At 39.5% G+C, this 18006-nt stretch overlaps 1 protein-coding gene across 1 annotated transcript in view; it reads left to right on the plus strand.

Moving 5' to 3' along the window:
- Positions 1-9335: 9335 nt before the first annotated feature.
- Positions 9336-18006, plus strand: part of LOC309415195 (nipped-B-like protein) — a 117574-nt gene continuing 108903 nt past the window's right edge. The window contains exons 1-3 of the mRNA XM_082012644.1: positions 9336-9587; positions 12280-12445; positions 13599-13729. Coding sequence (XP_081868770.1) covers positions 9524-9587; positions 12280-12445; positions 13599-13729 — 361 coding nt within the window. The 5' untranslated portion in view covers positions 9336-9523. The remainder of the gene's footprint in view (positions 9588-12279; positions 12446-13598; positions 13730-18006) is intronic.

Below are 18006 nucleotides of genomic sequence, written 5' to 3' on the forward strand. Positions count from 1 at the left end.
AGGCAGGGAAGGAGAGGTGGTGGGGTGGCTCTGTATGTTAGGGAGTGTTTTGATTATATAGAAATCAAAGATTGTGAAGACCAAGTCGAGTGCTTATAGGTAAAGGATGAGGGGGAAGGCCAATGAGGCAGATATCCTGCTGGGAGTCTGTTACAGACCACCCAACCAGGATGAAGAGACAGATGAGACATTCTATAAGCGACTGGCGGAGGTCTCGCATTCGCTGGCCCTTGTTCTTGTGGGGGACTTCAATCTACCGGACATCTGCTGGAAGTATAACACGGCAGAGAGGAAACAACCTGGGAGGTTCCTGGAGTGTGTGGAGGATAACTTCCTGATGCAGCTGGTGAGGGAGCCCACCAGGGGAGGTGCCTTACTGGACCTGCTGTTTACAAACAGAGAAGGACTGGTGGGAGATGTGGTGGTCGGAGGCCGTCTTGGGCTTAGCGACCACGACATGATAGAATTCTCAGTTGTGAGTGAAGTAAGGAGAGGGGTCAGCACAACTGCTATCATGGACTTCCGGAAGGCAGACTTTGGCCCGGCCTGGCTGAACAGGGAGATTTTGCTGGGACTCAGGGAAAAGAGGAGAGTTTATCACCTCTGGAAGAAGGGGCAGGCAACTCAAGAAGAGTACAAGGATCTCGTTAGGTCAAGCAGGGACAAAATTAGAAAGGCAAAAGCCCAGCGAGAGCTCAGTCTGGCTACAGTCGTAAAGGATAATAAAAAATGTTTTTACAAATATATTAACAACAGAAAGAGAGGCAAGGAGAATCTCCATCCCCTACTGGATATGGCGGGGAACATTGTCTCCAAGGACGAGGACAAGGCTGAGGTACTTAATGCCTTCTTTGCCTCAGTCTTTAATAGCCAGACCAGGTATCTGCAGGGTATTCAGCTCCCTGAGCTGGAAGACAGGGATGGAGAGCACAATAACCCACCCATAATCCAGGAGGAAGCAGTCAAGGACATGCTAAACCACCTGGACACCCACAAGTCTATGGGGCCTGATGGGATCCACCCGAGAGTACTGAGAGAGCTGGCGGAGGAGCTTGCCAAGCCACTCTCCATCATTTACCAGCAGTCGTGGTTAACAGGGGAGGTCCCAGAAGACTGGAGGCTTGCCAATGTGACGCCTGTCTACAAGAAAGGCCAGAAGGAGGATCCTGGGAACTGCAGGCCTGTCAGCCTGACCTCCGTACCAGGGAAGATTATGGAGTGGTTGGTCTTGAGAGTGCTCACAGGGCATCTGCAGGACAACCAAGGGATCAGGCCCAGCCAGCATGGGTTCATGAAAGGCAGGTCCTGCTTGATCAACCTGATCTCCTTCGATGACCAGGTGACCCGCCTAGTGGATGAGGGAAAGACTGTGGATGTTGTCTACCTGGACTTTAGTAAAGCCATTGACAGCGTCTCCCACAGCATTCTCCTGGAGAAACTGGTGTCTCATGGCTTGGACGGGTTTACTCTTCGCTGGGTGAGGAACTGGCTGGATGGCCGAGCCCAGAGAGTTGTGGTGAACGGCGTTAAATCCGGCTGGCGGCCGGTCACAAGCGGTGTTCCCCAGGGCTTGGTTCTGGGGCCGGTCTTGTTCAATATCTTTATTGATGATCTGGATGAGGGAATCGAGTGCTCCCTCAGTAAGTTTGCAGATGACACCAAGTTGGGTAGGAGTGTTGATCTGCTGGAGGGTAGGAGGGCTCTGCAGAGGGATCTGGACAGGCTGGATCGATGGGCAGAGGTCAACTGTATGAGGTTTAATAAGGCCAAGTGCAGGGTCCTGCACTTCGGCCACAACAACCCCATGCAACGCTACAGGCCTGGGAAGGAGTGGCTGGAGAGCAGCCTGGCGGAAAGGGACCTGGGGGTGATGGTTGACAGCCGGCTGAACATGAGCCGGCAGTGTGCCCAGGTGGCCAAGAAGGCTGACAGCATCCTGGCCTGTATCAGGAATAGTGTGGCCAGCAGGAGTAGGGAAGTGATTGTGCCCCTGTACTCGGCACTAGTGAGGCCGCACCTTGAATACTGTGTTCAGGTTTGGGCCCCTCACTACAAGAAGGATGTTGAGGTGCTGGAGTGTGTCCAGAGAAGGGCAACGAAGCTGGTGAGGGGGCTGGAGCACAAGTCCTATGAGGAGCGGCTGAGGGAACTGGGGTTGTTTAGTCTGGAGAAGAGGAGGCTGAGGGGAGCCCTTATCACTCTCTACAACTACCTGAAAGGGGGTTGTGGCGACGAGGGTGTTGGCCTCTTCTCCCAAGTAACTAGTGATAGGACAAGAGGAAATGGCCTCAAGTTGCGCCAGGGGAGGTTTAGATTGGATATTAGGATAAATTTCTTCACCAAGAGGGTGGTCAAGCATTGGAACAGGCTGCCCAGGGAGGTGGTGGAGTCGCCATCTCTGGAAGTGTTTAAAAAACGTGTGGATGTGGTGCTTCAGGACATGGTTTAGGGGACATGGTGGCACTGGATTAATGGTTGGACTTGATGATCTTGAAGGTCCTTTCCAACCTAGTAATTCTGTGATTCTCTTTCTGCCTCTCTCCCTCCTTTAAGTGACTTATTTTTTTAGGACAGTTTATGGGCTGATAACTAGCAGAGCTTCATGTAGTATCTGACAAGAAAAGCGTACACATTTTGCAATAAAGTACTTAAAACTGGCTATGAGGCAAGGCTTATATTTATAATAGCATGTTTGCTGTTTTACAAGAGAAGTCCACTGTTCACCTAAATTATAAAGTAGCTAATAAATGAGTTGTACTGGTTTACTATGTGCAGCTGCAGAAATCAACTTTGATCATGGTGCTGCGGTTACATCAATACAATGCTACTCAACATATAAGAAATGAAAGCTACTCTTTAAAGTAGTTTCATTCTAACTAAAGATTTCATAATATAAACTAAATAAAATATATCTGTATTTTAAGTATTCTATTTAATAGAATGGTTTTTTTAAGAAGAAAACTATCGAGACCTAATACTCTAGCCATAATTTTAATCCACCTAATTTTATTTCTATTTCTATGAAGAAGATTAGTCATAAGTTATTTTTAAATCTAAAGATGAAAGAAGTTAAAGAATAGCCTGGAATATGTGGAATGAAACATTTGAACATACATACTAAATTTCTGAATCCTGAGGTGTGTTTCTTCTCTTTGCATTACTACTGAGCCTGTGTATTACTGCACATAAACAGATTTTTCCCTTTATTTTTTTTTCCACCACTGTCATGCATGTACATAGCTGTGCCATGGAAGAACTGGTATTTTTGTTGAGCAGACATGAATGTATTTCAACGAAGTGGAATGTTTCACAAATGCAGAGCTTGGACCTCCATATGGTAACTACTAGTCAGAGTCCTCTGGTCATTTCATTGATAGTCAGATGCTGCAATATCTAGAGGAAAAAAAAAAAGCAGGTTTTTTTTTTTTTTGGCTTTTTTGTGGGTGGGTTTTTTTGGGTTTAGTTTGTTGTATTTTTGTGTGGTAGTGGTTTGGTTTTTTGTGTAATTATTTGATGTGGATTTTTATTGTTTTTTAATTTTTTGTTGGCTTGTTTTTCTTCCCTGGTTGTAGTCTGCCTGTCTTTTCATGGAGTGATCACTGGTTCTGTACCTAAGTTGTTCACAACTTACTTCCATCCTCTCTTCCTCCCTTAATTTGACCCATGCCTGTCCCTTCTCTCTAAAGAGATCCACCCCCCACCCCCCGTTAGTTTTCTACTTTGCCATTAACCCAGTACTATGGTGAGAAATGCAGTATATATAGAGAAATTAGTTGAGAGGATCCGCATGACATGGCCCAAACTCTGTGTCACTGAAAGCAGTCAGTATTTTCCATGTCTATGTTATGGGCTGTTTTACCAACCATGTATTTGCTTTCTACTTTAAAAAAACCCAAAACCACAACAAAACCAACAAACAAAAAAACCACCAAAACCAAACCACAAAAACCCCACAATATTTTAAATTTAACATTTTGATAGGAATTGTCTTTGGAATGTAAATTTGCAGTAAAGGAGAACATACATAATTGACAGAAAAAAGGGAAGAAGATACCGTACAGAAGTAGCACTTGAAATGTGTAGTTGTTATCCATAACAAACTTTAATATTACTTTCCCTGCTATCTTGCTTGGCTTCACTTTTTTCATTGTGTATTATGATGATAGCTTTTCATATATTATTCTCAATATACGCTGCCCTTCCACTGTTTTCATTTCACTAAGGGGTTCTTTACAGTGCACAAAGGAAGTGATACAGTTTCTTCCTCCCCGGAATGTCTTTTACAATATCCATGGCTCCTTACAAAGCAGCAGGAGTCTAAATATGTATATACTGAATATGTAAGACCACCTTTGATTATATGTAAATTGGGTTTCTACTTCTCTGTTTGAACTGCTACACTCTGATGCACTGTTTAAAAGCTTTCCAATGCAGCAGTTCTTTGATTCCCTTAATTCAGCTAATATTAACAAACAATTTCATTTTTTTTCAATCTAGAGGTAGAAATGCTGTACTACTGGGAATAGCTACTGTACAAAGCTAATAATGTAAAATTTCCTAAATATTGACAAATGTTGGTTCTTGACTAATTGCGAGCTGCTACAATGTTTTACTTTTAACTTTTGTTACAGTTGGGGAATGAAAAAACAAAATCCAAGTGCAACAAAACTTCTCTGTCAGTCAAGCAATTAATTACTGCATGCTGTTCTGATCTTTTGTATGAAAGAACGTATCTTAGAATCATAGAATGGTTTGGGTTGGAAGGGAGCTTTAAAGGTCATCTAGTCCCACCCCCCTGCAATGAGCAGGAACATCTGCAACTAGATCAGGTTGCTCAGAGCCCACTCCAACCTGACCTGGAATGTTTCCAGGGATGGGGCATCTACCACCTCTCTGGGCAACCTGGGCCAGTGTTTCACCACCCTCAGTGGGAAAAATTTATTCCTTATGTCTAGTCTAAATCTACCCTCTTTTAGTTTAAAACCATTATCCCTTGTCCTATTGCAACAGGCCCTGCTAAAAAGTCTGTCCCCATCTTTCCTATAAGCCCCCTTTAAGTACTGGAAGGCTGCAACAAGGTCTCCCTGGAGCCTTCTCTTCTCCAGGCTGAACAACCCCAACTCTCTCAGCCTGTCCTCATAGGAGAGGTGTTCCATCCCTCTGATCATTTCTGTGGCCCTCCTCTGGACCCACTTCAACAGGTCCATGCCTTTCCTGTGCTGAGGGCTCCAGAGCTGGATGCAGTACTCCAGGTGTGTGTGGGGTGGTCTCCCCAGAGTGGAGTAGAGGTGCAGAATCATCTCCCTCGACCTGCTGGCCACGCTTCTTTGGATGCAGCCCAGGATACAGTTGGCCTTCTGGGCTGCGAGCACACATTGCTGGCTCATGTCCAGCTTTTCATCCACCAGTACCCCCAAGTCCTTCTTGGCAGGGCCGCTCTCAGTCCCTTTATCTCCCAGCCTGTACTGATACCGGGAGTTGCCCTGACCCAGGTGTAGGACCCTGCACTTGGCCTTGTTGAATCTCATGAGGTTCACACAGGCCCATACCTCGAGCTTGTCCAGATCCTTTTTGATGGCATCCCGTGCCTCAGGCGTGTCAGCCACACCACTCATCTTGGTATCATCTGCAAACTTGCTGAGGGTGCCCTTGATCCAGGGGGTAGGCCTTTCTGACCTTAGGAACACCTCCAGTGTAGCTGGACTGGCCTTCCACATCTAGAGCCTCATACATGTTGTACAGAGGGATCTGGGGAGGTGAGGTGGGCAAGGAGGGTGTTCACATGCTGCCCCAAGCATGGACTTGCCTCCATTTGCTCCTTTCCTTTAAAGTACTGCCTTCAGCCTGGCAGGGGGGGATTACAGGACCCCCTTGATCTTGTTTTTTTTTCTAGTGGCTGTTCCCGCTTCTGTCTCTGGGAGGACATAGCATGGTTCCATGAGTCCATCTCTTTCTCAGACTCCCTGATGCTCTTTAATCTTTCTACTTCCTCTCGTAGCTCAGCTATCAGGCTGAGCAGGTCATCCACCTGGTCACACCTACACACAGCTGTTCTTGCTGCTGCCATCAGTTACCAGTGAGAGGCTCTGTCACTCTCTGCCACCTGAGACTTGGATGGTTGCGTGTTTCTATAGGAGCTTTCTCTGGATCGCCACACCCATTCTGGCAACTGCAGAGGACATAGCTTTCTGCCAGGTGGATGCCATAGCTAAGCTCCTCCTGAGAGGGTGAAGACCCCCAACTGAACTCAACTATTGAGCTGGTAGGGCCACTACGCTCTGTTGGCAGCGTTCCTGGTCGCTAGTGCTCCCTAGGCTGCTTTTTATAGGTGTGGGGGTGGGCTGCCATTGCTCTAGCAACTCCCAGGTCTCCTCAGTGTGTCCTGCTAGAGCTGCCAGCTCCTGGTGGGTCTGTCTGTTGCCCTGGCGTTTCCCTGCCTCAGGCAAACCCCCTTGTGCCAAGATCTGCCGCTCTGGTATCTTGTCTTGAGCTGTCACTTTTTTTTTTCCCTAACTACTTGATATTTTGAATTCCCTTAATGAGTGAGTTTAGTAATGTTCTCAGTGACATCAAATTTGCGTTCTAGTTTCACTGCACCTCAGTCTCTACTTCTGGAATTAAATCCCACCTTGTTTGCTAGTTGCATAACAGATGCAGTTTTGCTCTCAACACAACAGATGTAATGTTTGGACCCAGATATTCCCATGTGGTTTGTTCATATTTTGTTTGTTGTATAAACTAACCCCATCACTTAATTCCATCAGTCCCTCTTTGTATTTTTTTTTACTCTCTTCTGTTTACCCACATCGTTATATTTACAAAAACTTCCTAGTTTAAGAGACAGACTTCTTGAATCATTGTGCTTTGTTCCCAGCTGGTGCAGGCAACCACATCCTGTCTGTTCTGTAACATCTGTATGATCCATCTTTCAAAGTAATGGTGTTGCTTATCTATGCTACTACTCCTAATGGAAGGCTATGCCAGAAAGTGGCAGCTCTGATGGTGAGAAGCTCGTTTCTGATTTTCTTCTTGCTTGCATTCATGGCACACATTTATTGTTGTGTTAGCATTGCCCTGTAACATTCTTCCTTTGTAACCTTCTTTGACTGCCTTAGAGAGAGGAACTACCTCCCCTCTTGACCTTTGTTTTGTTAGCTAAACTAACCAATCTCTTCTACTCTTCTCTTAGAAAACTTACTCTTCCCCTGACCCTCCTAGTTCTCTGCACTTGTTTCACTCTCACATCTGGATCTTGCCAGTTTGTGTTTCTTATCATGTATCTGTGGAGATGTTTCCGAATTTAAGTGTCTGGTTTTGGAGGAATTTTTCCCATTGAATATCTGTATAATTTAACTATTGTGGCAGTAATACCAGGAAAGAACTTACATTAGTAGTGACTGCCTCTCATGTTTACAGCTTTCTGAGGCGATCAGGAAGGGAAAGTGAACAGATTCCCCTCCCCGTTGTTTTTCTGTTACATACAGGATTTGCAATAATACTGACTAGTGACATGGCCTTAATCCGCTTCAATGCGCTTTCAGTCAGGGGAGGAGAGATCATCAGACATGACCTTTTTCTTGTATATACAACTTATGTGTGAAAGGTGTTCTTTAACTACTTACCTTTCAATGAAAACTTTTAGAATTAAAGTTTGTTAGCTCTTGTCGGTTTGCTGTTGCAGACTCATTGTGGAAAAGTTAGGTCCTTTTTTTCTTTTCTTTAAGAATTGCTTATTTATGGAACTAAGAAACCACTGAAATTCTGTGTATATTGGTATTCGTTTCAGGTAAAGAAACTCCAGTATTGAGTAGTATTTGAAACTGCTCTGGGTGTTTGAAGGCTGTTTTCTCCTGGATTAAAAAAAACCCCAAACACAACCACCCACACAGCATGTCTATCTGTAGCAGTTTCCTTAACTAGATTTCTGTACCTGTAATGTACTATATTTTTAATAAATAAATGTAATTTAGTGGTGGGAATGAGCCTGTAGCAGGTGCAGCAAAGGAAGTCAATTTGTTGTCAGTTCTGTTTAACCTCAGTGTTGGGTGGGGTTTTTTTGTGTGTTGGTTGTGTCATCCTGTCTTGTGCCACCCCCCACCCCCCAAGAATTCAGTTGTGTGTAGATAGGGAAAGGTTGAAAAGTTAACTTCAGCTGTTTGTGAAAACTTTGAGCAGGAAAAAGACTTATAACATTCAGTTTCCTTGTCTTGCTTGGAATCTGTACATATGTATTAGCAGCGGTGTCCTATATATTGTCATTGGTGTGGCAGAAGATAGAATGATATAAAAATTACTAAGGAAATGATAGTGGTCTTTTGGTTTAAGTGTCTTGTATATGTAACTTGCAAAAATGTTGGCTTGTAAAGTAAGCGTAAGCAAATCACAATTTCAGAATCTTCAGTAGACAACATAAATGCTGACAGAAGAAATCTTCTTACTATTTCACAAACTTAACACAGGAGCCTTTCTATAATAGGTAAATGTATATATATCAAATTCATTGTCTTGATTTTGTTTATCTTCAGAAAATATCATGCTCAATTTTTGTCATTTCATTAGTATAACAATAGTGGATTGTAATGTGTGATCTTTGTAAATTTTTGTTGTTTTGGAGCTGCAGTTGAAATTATTGCAATGATTTTTTGGGGGGAGGGGTTGGTGGTGGTTTGGGTTTTTGTTGTGTTTTTTTAAATAGTGTGGACTTCCTTACAGTTGGGACCTTTATAGTTAGTGAAAACTGGATGAACAAATTCCTTTTCAGTAGTTGAATATAAACTGTGCTGTTTTACAGGAAATAAACTAGTTCAGTGGTGACTAAACCTTTTCTTTTTGTCAAGTGGATGAAACAGTTCCTGGTAGTAGTTTGACTGGAGAGTGTTTAATATTGAAGAGATATTTTCAGATCAATTTTTAAATAGCTACTACTTTTAAAATATACTAAGATTTGTTTTTGTCATTTTGTTTACTACTTGACTTTTGCATCTGTAAATTATTCCTTTTGTTTTTGATAGCTTATTATATGAAAAATATCTTCTTCTCCAAAACTGGGAAGTGAATATAGCAGCTAATTACTTAAACTGGTTATGGATTCAGTGCTGTTCACTGCAGTATGAACCAGTGGAAGTTTTGTTACCAGTTTTTGAGTTGGTACTGTATAACCTGAGAAAATTTTCTTTTGATTGCCTTATCTTGCATCTTTTTTGTGAAGGGCTCTGCTGCTGAGACCAAAAGCTTGCCTTTTGATTGCTTAACGCCATTTGATATTTAAATTCTACATTGTTCTACCCACTTTTGACAAAATTTACTTATTATGCAGCTGAGGTTATGGTCTGTGTTTCATTTATGTTATTGAATTTAAAATTTTTTTAAGTAAAATGAGAATTTTAATTTGGTTTTATGGTTTGTTTTTTTTTGTGTATGTGTGTTTTGTTTGCTTGTTTTAGTGCTTGGGAGATGGGAAGTAATGATAGCTGGCACCTGAACTAAAATATCTGTGTAGGCGCTACCATCCCAGAACTTCAGGATGAATGGGGATATGCCTCATGTTCCCATCACTACTCTTGCAGGGATTGCTAGTCTTACAGACCGTAAGTATTCTTCTTTTTTTGGTCTTTGCTATATTCCCTTCTACCTCTTCAGTAAATACCTGCATTTTCAAAATACTAAAAATAGTTTCATTTTTCAAGTTCTTAAAAGTAAATCTGTTCAAAATCAAATTTGGTATTAAAAATGTTAATTTTGTCATTGCTTGAATTTTAAAAATATATTCAAACAAAATATGCTAATTTAAACATGAAACAAAATGAAATGTAGGTTAAAAAAACCCCTTAAGTAAACCTAAAACATAAAATATAGGAATTCATTGTTTGTTTGGAATATCATTCAATAACATATCTGGGTACCTCATAAATAAAGAACAACATATAAATGATAAAACACTTATCTAAAATATACATCTCATCATCTTCACTGAAGAGAGAGAGAAGATTGATGTTCAGCTAGAGAGACTTGTGGAATATGCTGAATATACTTGAAACCTAGTTCCTTAGTTTTGGACAAAGTACACAAATGTTGCTCTAATTAACAGGTGCAAAGAATGGCTGCTAGAATGGTAATAAGCAGCTGAACCTATGAGGCTTCTTTCTTGGCTGTTCAGCCTACAAAAGGAGCAGATGAGGTGTGTGTGCTGTCTTTAAATACATCAGGAAGACAAAATTCAAGGAAAGGAAAAGAACTATTTACATTAAAAGCTGATACTGGCACAAACCCAAATGATTATAATCTGGCCAAAAATAAGTTTCTAGTGGAAACGAAGAGGAGATTTATCATTACCGTAATGAGGTCCTAGAACAACCATTCCAATAAGAGAAGTTGGGACAAAGATGCATCTTGTTTATAAAGCATAAGTAAGAGTTTATAGCTTGGTTGTCTGAGGATAATTGGACTCAGTGACCCAAGTGCTTCTTCTGAGCTCTTGTTTTTATTATTATACTGTTGAAATTTGGAGACTTTCCAAGAGACACTGAAAGTATATACCCAGCAATTGAATTTAATTGCTAACAGTAAAAAAAGCAGATGTATTAGAGGGGGAAAAAAAACACTTCTTCATGTCTTTCTGATATCCTGAAATATCAAATTAGAAGATGCTGCTTATATATTTATATGTGTATATATATCTGTCATTATCTGTGTCTAATAATGGGCCATCAGGATGCAAATCATAAGTTTCTGGGCTATAGTCGGTTTTCCAGCCCTAAGTATTTGCAGGTAAGGTTCTAAAGAAGTCAAAATACTTAATTGGTAGAAGTCATTGGTCAGACTCCTGGTGCAAGAGTTTCTTGAAGCATTGAACTACCTTTGGTGGGATTAGCCCTTGTGTTAGGTGCATTTGCTTCTTTATCTGTTGTATTTATCTAATGTTTAGAAACTTGGGAGTAGATGAAAGAGAGCTTGTCACTGCTTCACCTTATTTCTCTCTGTGTGAAAAGAAGGTACTGGAATGGACAAGTCCTGTTGCCCTAAAAACATGGAGGATGTGATGACTAGAGGCAATAGACTAGGCTCAGTTAACTAGCTGAATTTATACTGTTTTAATAAATATGTTTTGCTGATCTTGGTAATTTTTCCAAGTTTCAAGGCACATTCAAGGTAATCTAATGCAAGTAATGAAAGCTAGCTATTTTAATATATTATAGTCTTTTATTTGAATTGCAGTTTATTTCTAAATAAAGTAATTATATACATTGTATAGGGGGGAAAAAAAAACCCCAATTTCAAAATATAAAAGAGCCAAAAGAGTATATTTCACAGTTGTTTTTTTCTGAAGCTATTTCTAATGTAATCAGCCTGGGAACTTGAAGTCAGAGTCAGCTTGTTTTCATGGACCCATGAAAGTGACTTTCTTATGTAGCAGGCTTTTTGACCTTTTCTGGCTTACTCTTGTCTCTGTAGCCCTGCCAAATCATCTGGTCAAGGCTTCTTATTTGGTACACTTCCTTGTTATGCCTGTAGACCTAAGAATACCCTCTGAAAGTATAGTATGCTCGTTTATAATCTGATTGAAATATTGTGATAGGTGTTTTCACTAAACAAATCTTTTTACCAATATATGTGAATAGGTATATTGACTGAATTGACATTTTAGTCATCATTCCAACCAACGATACTAGCTTTTTCTTGAGAAGATTACTTACATAAAAATGAATACAACAGGAGAAGAAAAAACTGATAATTTCATTAGTGACTTAAATTGGTTGTTGGATTGTTTAGGGTTTTTTCTTTGTTCTTTTTTGTTTTGTTTTTATCTACCCTCACTATACAAAGTGGGAACACTAATTAAATATGATGGACAGAGTAGAAAACTTACAGTATATGATCAGTGCACTTATAGTACTGCATGCAGCTAAAAGGATTTTGCATTTCTTTCCTTCCATGCTTTCAGCTCCAAGAGAAAGCTGCCATAACATTAAATACCTTAATATTCTGGAATGTTTAAAAGTATGTTTTTATTCATAATACTTACCTTAGCACAGTTAAATATTTACAATAATATAGTAATATAACTTTTATGGACTTGACTGCATTACTTTGTTTAAAACAGAGTCCAGCCTTTGTGTGTGTGTGTTCATGATTAAAAAAAACCCAGAAATCTTCCCTATATTTCAAATGTAGTTGTCAGGTTTTCTTTCTTAATCACATGAGGGAGTAAGAAGGTGTCCATCTTTGTATGCTTGTGTTTCATGAAATGATTCTGAACTCCTTTCTGTTTTCTGATAACAGTTTTGAACCAGCTGCCTCTTCCATCACCTTTACCTGCTACAACAACAAAAAGCCTTCTTTTCAATGGGCGGATAGCTGAAGAGGTGAACTGCCTTCTGGCTTGCAGGGATGAAAATCTGGTTTCACAGCTTGTCCACAGTCTCAATCAGGTGTCAACAGATCACATGTATGTATCTTGAACTTCAACTATATCAGGTCACCATCCTTATTCCTTGAAATTAAAATGAACTGAATTGAGAAGGGTGTTTGTGAGAATCTGAAAGTTAGAACGTGCAGGTTTTTTATTAGGCTAGTTTAGCAGATTACTGCTGTATGAGAGTCAATTGTTTCAGTCAATCAGAATGTTAGTAATTGTCCAACAGCACTTATGCATAACTATTTTTTTTAAAAAATAATAGATCTGCTGCTTGTTCCATTCTTGCTAGTTAGGAGTGCAAACTTTATGGTATTGATTGTGCAATAGTCATTTGTGTCCCACTTCAGTTAATAATGCATGTAGACAAATTATATACCCAGTATTACACCAAAAAGATACTTTTTTGAGACACCCATGTAAGACCCATGTCAGTTCTGATTAGGTATTAAACTTAAATTATTTAAGTATTGAACCAGCAAGTATGCTAACATATTCTCTTTTTGTTAATATATATTTTGTTTTTTCATTTTTTTCCTGGTGTCCTTTGAATTGTCTTATGTTGACAGCCCTGTCTTTTTCCTGCATGTTCCAATCAATTATTTTGAACAAATTGAAGTAGCTTTCAAAAGTCCTCAAAGCAAACAATAAGTGAAAGCACATATGCATTTATAGAAAATCCATTACATTTTTGATGGTTTGAAGGGAATCCTGTGATGTTAAAGATATGCCAATTTTCTTATTTTAAAATAAAAGATTCTCAAAGTGTCGGGCTGCAACCTGAATGTTTATACATTCACACATATTTTCACTCCTACAATAATACTTTCTTGATGTTATGCCAAAGCATTCTTTTATGGAGAAGATCACGATACAAAAGTGGGCATAAGAAACTTTTTATAATAGTCTGAAACTGACAACCATGTATATATAAGTGCTTATTAACAGAAAATAATTTCGAAGGCTAGTAGGAATACCTCTTCTTCCATTCCTTAAACAAGAGAGGAAAAAAAAAATAGAGGCAGGGAACAGTGCTTTGCAGACTTGTTTTTGTCTGTATTTTGACAGTAAATTGTTGTGTTGGTTGGTTTGATGGTTTTTTTGTTTTTTTTTTAAACTTTACTCCTAGTTTCTTATAATTTGAAAATGCATTTGCCACTTTATTTGCTTACTTTCACAATTCCAGAGAATTGAAAGATAACCTTGGCAGTGATGATCCAGAGGGAGATATACCAGTCTTGCTGCAGGCTATCCTGGCAAGGAATCCTAATGTTTTCAGGGAGAAAAGCATGCAAAACAGATATGGGGTACAAAGCGGTAAGGATTTTTCATTATTTATTGATCATGTTTTACGTTGTTCTGTAAGTTTAGGGGACTGATACTAACTCCATATATGGAGCACAACTGCAATATTTATGCTTTGCCTTATATTTGATAGTGATATAAAGCTATATATCTTGACATCTTCTAAGGAGTGATTGTATTGGAATAAGCATGGAAGTAAACTCTACCGGGAATTTTGTAAAAAATAATGTTTAATTTCACTACAAAGTTTAATTTCTAGGATGAGTGATTGGATTTTATTTTAAAGTAATTTTATTTGATTTTCTTTATGGCTAGGTTCATATATTTGTCTTGGTAAATAATTGAAGTTGGGAAAATATGCCTTGATCTTACTGAAAATCTGTATGATTATAGTGTATCATTGTAGTGGTAGTTCTTAATAGTTTTGGGGTAAGGAATAAGGTTGAATGAACCATACTTAACAGCTCTTCCCTGCTGTTCCTCTTCTCAGCAATTTGTGATGTCCTACAGATTTTACTGTTTTAACAGCTAATTCTTTTCTGAGGTTTAGTGAGATATACTGCTGGATAGCAAAGATGGAGAAGGGGAGAGACCAAGCAAAGAATTAATCAGACAGATTCTACTTGTATATCTGGAGACTTTTTCATTTGGACCTGAAATATTTTCTTTAAATACTAAACTGTGAAATGAGTAGGAGAATTTCCAGAGTTTTCACAGTATGAGGATAAAGCTTTGCTTTTAATCTTTAAGCTAGATGCTGGCAAACTGTGGTAGCCACCTTAGCTGTTAATACATCCCATTCAGATCTCCAAAGCCAAAGGAGGCTATACTGATGTGTTCTGGCAGCAAAGTTTGGGTTTTCTTCTGCTTTCTGAACAGATTTTTGTAATCTCTTGTAGAGTCATGATTTGTAGAACAATTGGGGATTTGCTAGAGATCTTATGTAATGCATTTTGCCAGCTAGAAGAATGAAATTTAGGCTCTTTTCTAGTATTTCATTGCTTCTGCTTTCCTTACTGTCTTTCTTCTGAATATTGTCCTTCTGCCTTCTGTTGAGTCCAGCATGTGGTGAAGTCAGCGCTGGGTACTCTGACCCAATATTTGTAATGCACAGAATTGAGAAGGAACAAAGGCAGTGGGACCCCCTGTCTATTTACTCAGCCTGGGGTGGGCCTCTGCACCATGATCCCTTGAGTGTCAGTTCCAGTGTTAGTATGGACAAACTGAACTCAAATTAATTTCTCCCAGCCTTTTTTTCTAACGCAAGAACAGAAGGACCACCTGGATAAAGAATTACATTAAACGTGGAATAAAATTCTTGGTTCAGTACAATTTGTCAGGAAATAAAGGCATCTTCAGAAAGCTAAATATTATGTTTTGAATACTTGTGAATATAAGGTAAAGCACAAGCAGAATTCTGTGCTGATGTTTTTTTCCAAGGTCATATTTATTTGTAGTTCAACACTAAGTTTAGAGCGAGAATTGGTTTTAGTTATGATGAACAAATAGTGCAAGAAAGATTGTATTATGTGGACACTCTTTTGCTTTGTGTCCTGGGTGCTCACTCACCCCTCCCCGCCACCTCCACCCCCAAAAAATTGCTGGCATATTTTGTTTCAGGTAACGTAGCAGCAGTGTTCAAACTCGTCTTCCCTGTCTTTTGATAATAGTCCCATTGTTGAAACAGTCTTCATACAGATTAGATTTTTAGTTAGATTTTTCAGACTGTTTTCTATTACTAGGTTGTCTGAACAGACTGAGTCACGTCACCATACAGCATCAGGCCTAACTATGTACAAGGGCAGCATGTGAATTTTATTTTAGACCTTTTTAATCAGATGACAGAGGAAGTTCTTGGTGCCATCTTTCAACTACATCTGTCTTGCATCTTATAGTGTATGAGTGAAGTGGATTTCTTTATAATTATTTATTTAAAATTGAGATATTATTTAGTTTAATTTTTCATGATAATTTTTTTCGCTTTTCCCTCTCAACACTTTGGCTTTGCCTTTCAGCAGATATGTGTTGGAAGATCAGCTAAAATAATGTATTGCAGTAGGTTAGTATTCATAGCATAGCTTAGGGTGCAGAAAGGACTTAAAATTCACTTTATTTACCACAACATGTGCTTTTTTGACGATTAAAATCTTATGCATCTTTCCATAAACATCAATTACTTAGATAATTTTTTTCATTTATACAAGAACTCAAGTGCACATGTGCCTGTAAAAGGGAAAAACTTTGTAGACGTACACTTTCAATAAGAGCGTATATTTAACTGAGAAATCACCTGTTGGTGAGCAGTCCTAGCTTAAGCGTGCATGATGCTGTAATACAGTTTAATCATACAATTCTTTTCTGTGATCTTGAGCTGTGTTTTTACGTAGTGCGTTCTTTTGCATTTAGTAGGAGTGCTAAAATGGATTTATGCATATCACTTTTTTCCAAGCAAAAAAAAATATAGTCAAGACTGGGAGTATGTGTTAAGGAAACTCATTCTAGGAATGTTATTACTAGGATGATGTTTTCTCAAAACTGAACATTACCAACAATCAAAATTAAAGTTGCATTTAAAAGAAATTCTGAAGTATTTTAAGGTATGGAAATGCACAGTGGAGCCATAAATTGCTGCTTAGTGATATGACAACAATATAAAAAATGTACAAGAAGATATTTTAGTGTTAATGGCCACGGACTAATTTCAGCTCCTTTTTAGACTAAACGTTTGGGGCTTATTTTTACTCCTTCCTCATTACATAGTTACTAGGCAGACTTGTTATCTGTCTGGAAACTTTGGAGACACTGTTGTGGTGGTGGTTTTTTGTTGTTGTTCTTGTGGTTGGTTGTTTGGGGTTTTTGGGGGTTTTTTTGGGGGGGGTGAGGAGGGGTGGTGTTGGTTTTGTTTGTTTATTTAAGTTCTCTAGATTGTGTCCCCCCCCCGTCCCCCCCCCCATGTTGGCTCCCCCCAACAGAGATAGAGAGGTGAGAACTGTTTGTCACAGAATAAGTTTCAGGGTTTTTTAAATGGCATTAAAAAAATAATTCATTTATATATTTTCCATCATTCTTTTAAACCAAAAACTACTGCATCTGTGGTTCAAAATGTGTTTTAAATTTAGGGAGGAGAAAACAAATAGATATATTTTTTTAAAGTATTTTAAAAGTGCAGTCTTTGCTGTAAGCATAAAATGAAACTTTGTCTGTATAGTTCATACTCATATGGGCACATTCTGTCAGCTTTCTGTACATGAATGTTAAGGATTAGTAGTTTGACTAACTACTACCTAGCTGTGGTGAGAGTGGCTATGAGAGGTGAGCGGGCAGTGGGCAATGCTGGGTGCTGCCTCCAAACCCCTTGGAGTTTCCTCCTCACTTGCCTCTGTGCGAGGCAACCGGTGTCCATTTAAACAAATTTTGCAGGAGTTGAGGAGTCCCCTTCTGTTACTTGGGACACTGAAATGTCCTCTGTATTGAAGTATGGAGGTCTCGGATTTTTTTTTTTTTTTTTTAGCACAACATGGAACTTTCACTCCTGCTCTGGGCTAGTTTGCTTGTGCTAATGTACTTGGAATGCAGCACTTCATACCTACTGGGAGGTAGTAACTGGCTGCATTCCTGGGGGATTATCCCATCTCTTCTCTGCTGGGGAGAGGGGAAGAAAAAAGAGGGTGACAGGGCTTGTGTGAATATTGCAGTAATTGAAGTTGGTGATACTAATTCAAGGATTGATGTCTTCCCAAACACTCTGGATTGGGGACTACTGTCAGCCTTCTATCTAACCTTTGGTTTAAAATATTTGCATTACTGATGTGCTTTTACCCACAGCTGTGGATCACTTGCTGTGCCTTCCCAAGCTGCAGTGTGCACATGAATTCTGATGCTGTTTTAGCTGCAAAGACATTCAATTCTGTCATTAAAATCACCTGGTTAAAAGTCATATAAGTTTTTGTGTACCTGCACCACTTCAATTTCCAGTGTCATGTGGTTAGGAAATTCTTTATATCTGTATCGAAGAGAGGAAATAAAAGTCTTAAATTCTCCCTAATAAAGGTGCGAGTGAGTTTCAAGCACATTGGTACTTGTGGCTTGCCATCTAGTACAACTCCTGAATTTCCGAAGCGTGACTGTAGGAATCTACAGGCGGGATATTGGTGGTTCTTTGCAATTGAAAATATTTCAGCACCTTTTTTGTTAACATTCCTTATAAGCGTGGTGGAGGTAGAATAGAAAGCTTTTGTCCTTGGGTAGAAAGGAAGCACTAAAGCATTATGGGAGCAGGGAGAACATCT

The sequence above is a fragment of the Phaethon aethereus genome, assembly GCF_964289735.1.
Source record: "Phaethon aethereus genome assembly, chromosome: W".
Taxonomy (NCBI): domain Eukaryota; kingdom Metazoa; phylum Chordata; class Aves; order Phaethontiformes; family Phaethontidae; genus Phaethon; species Phaethon aethereus.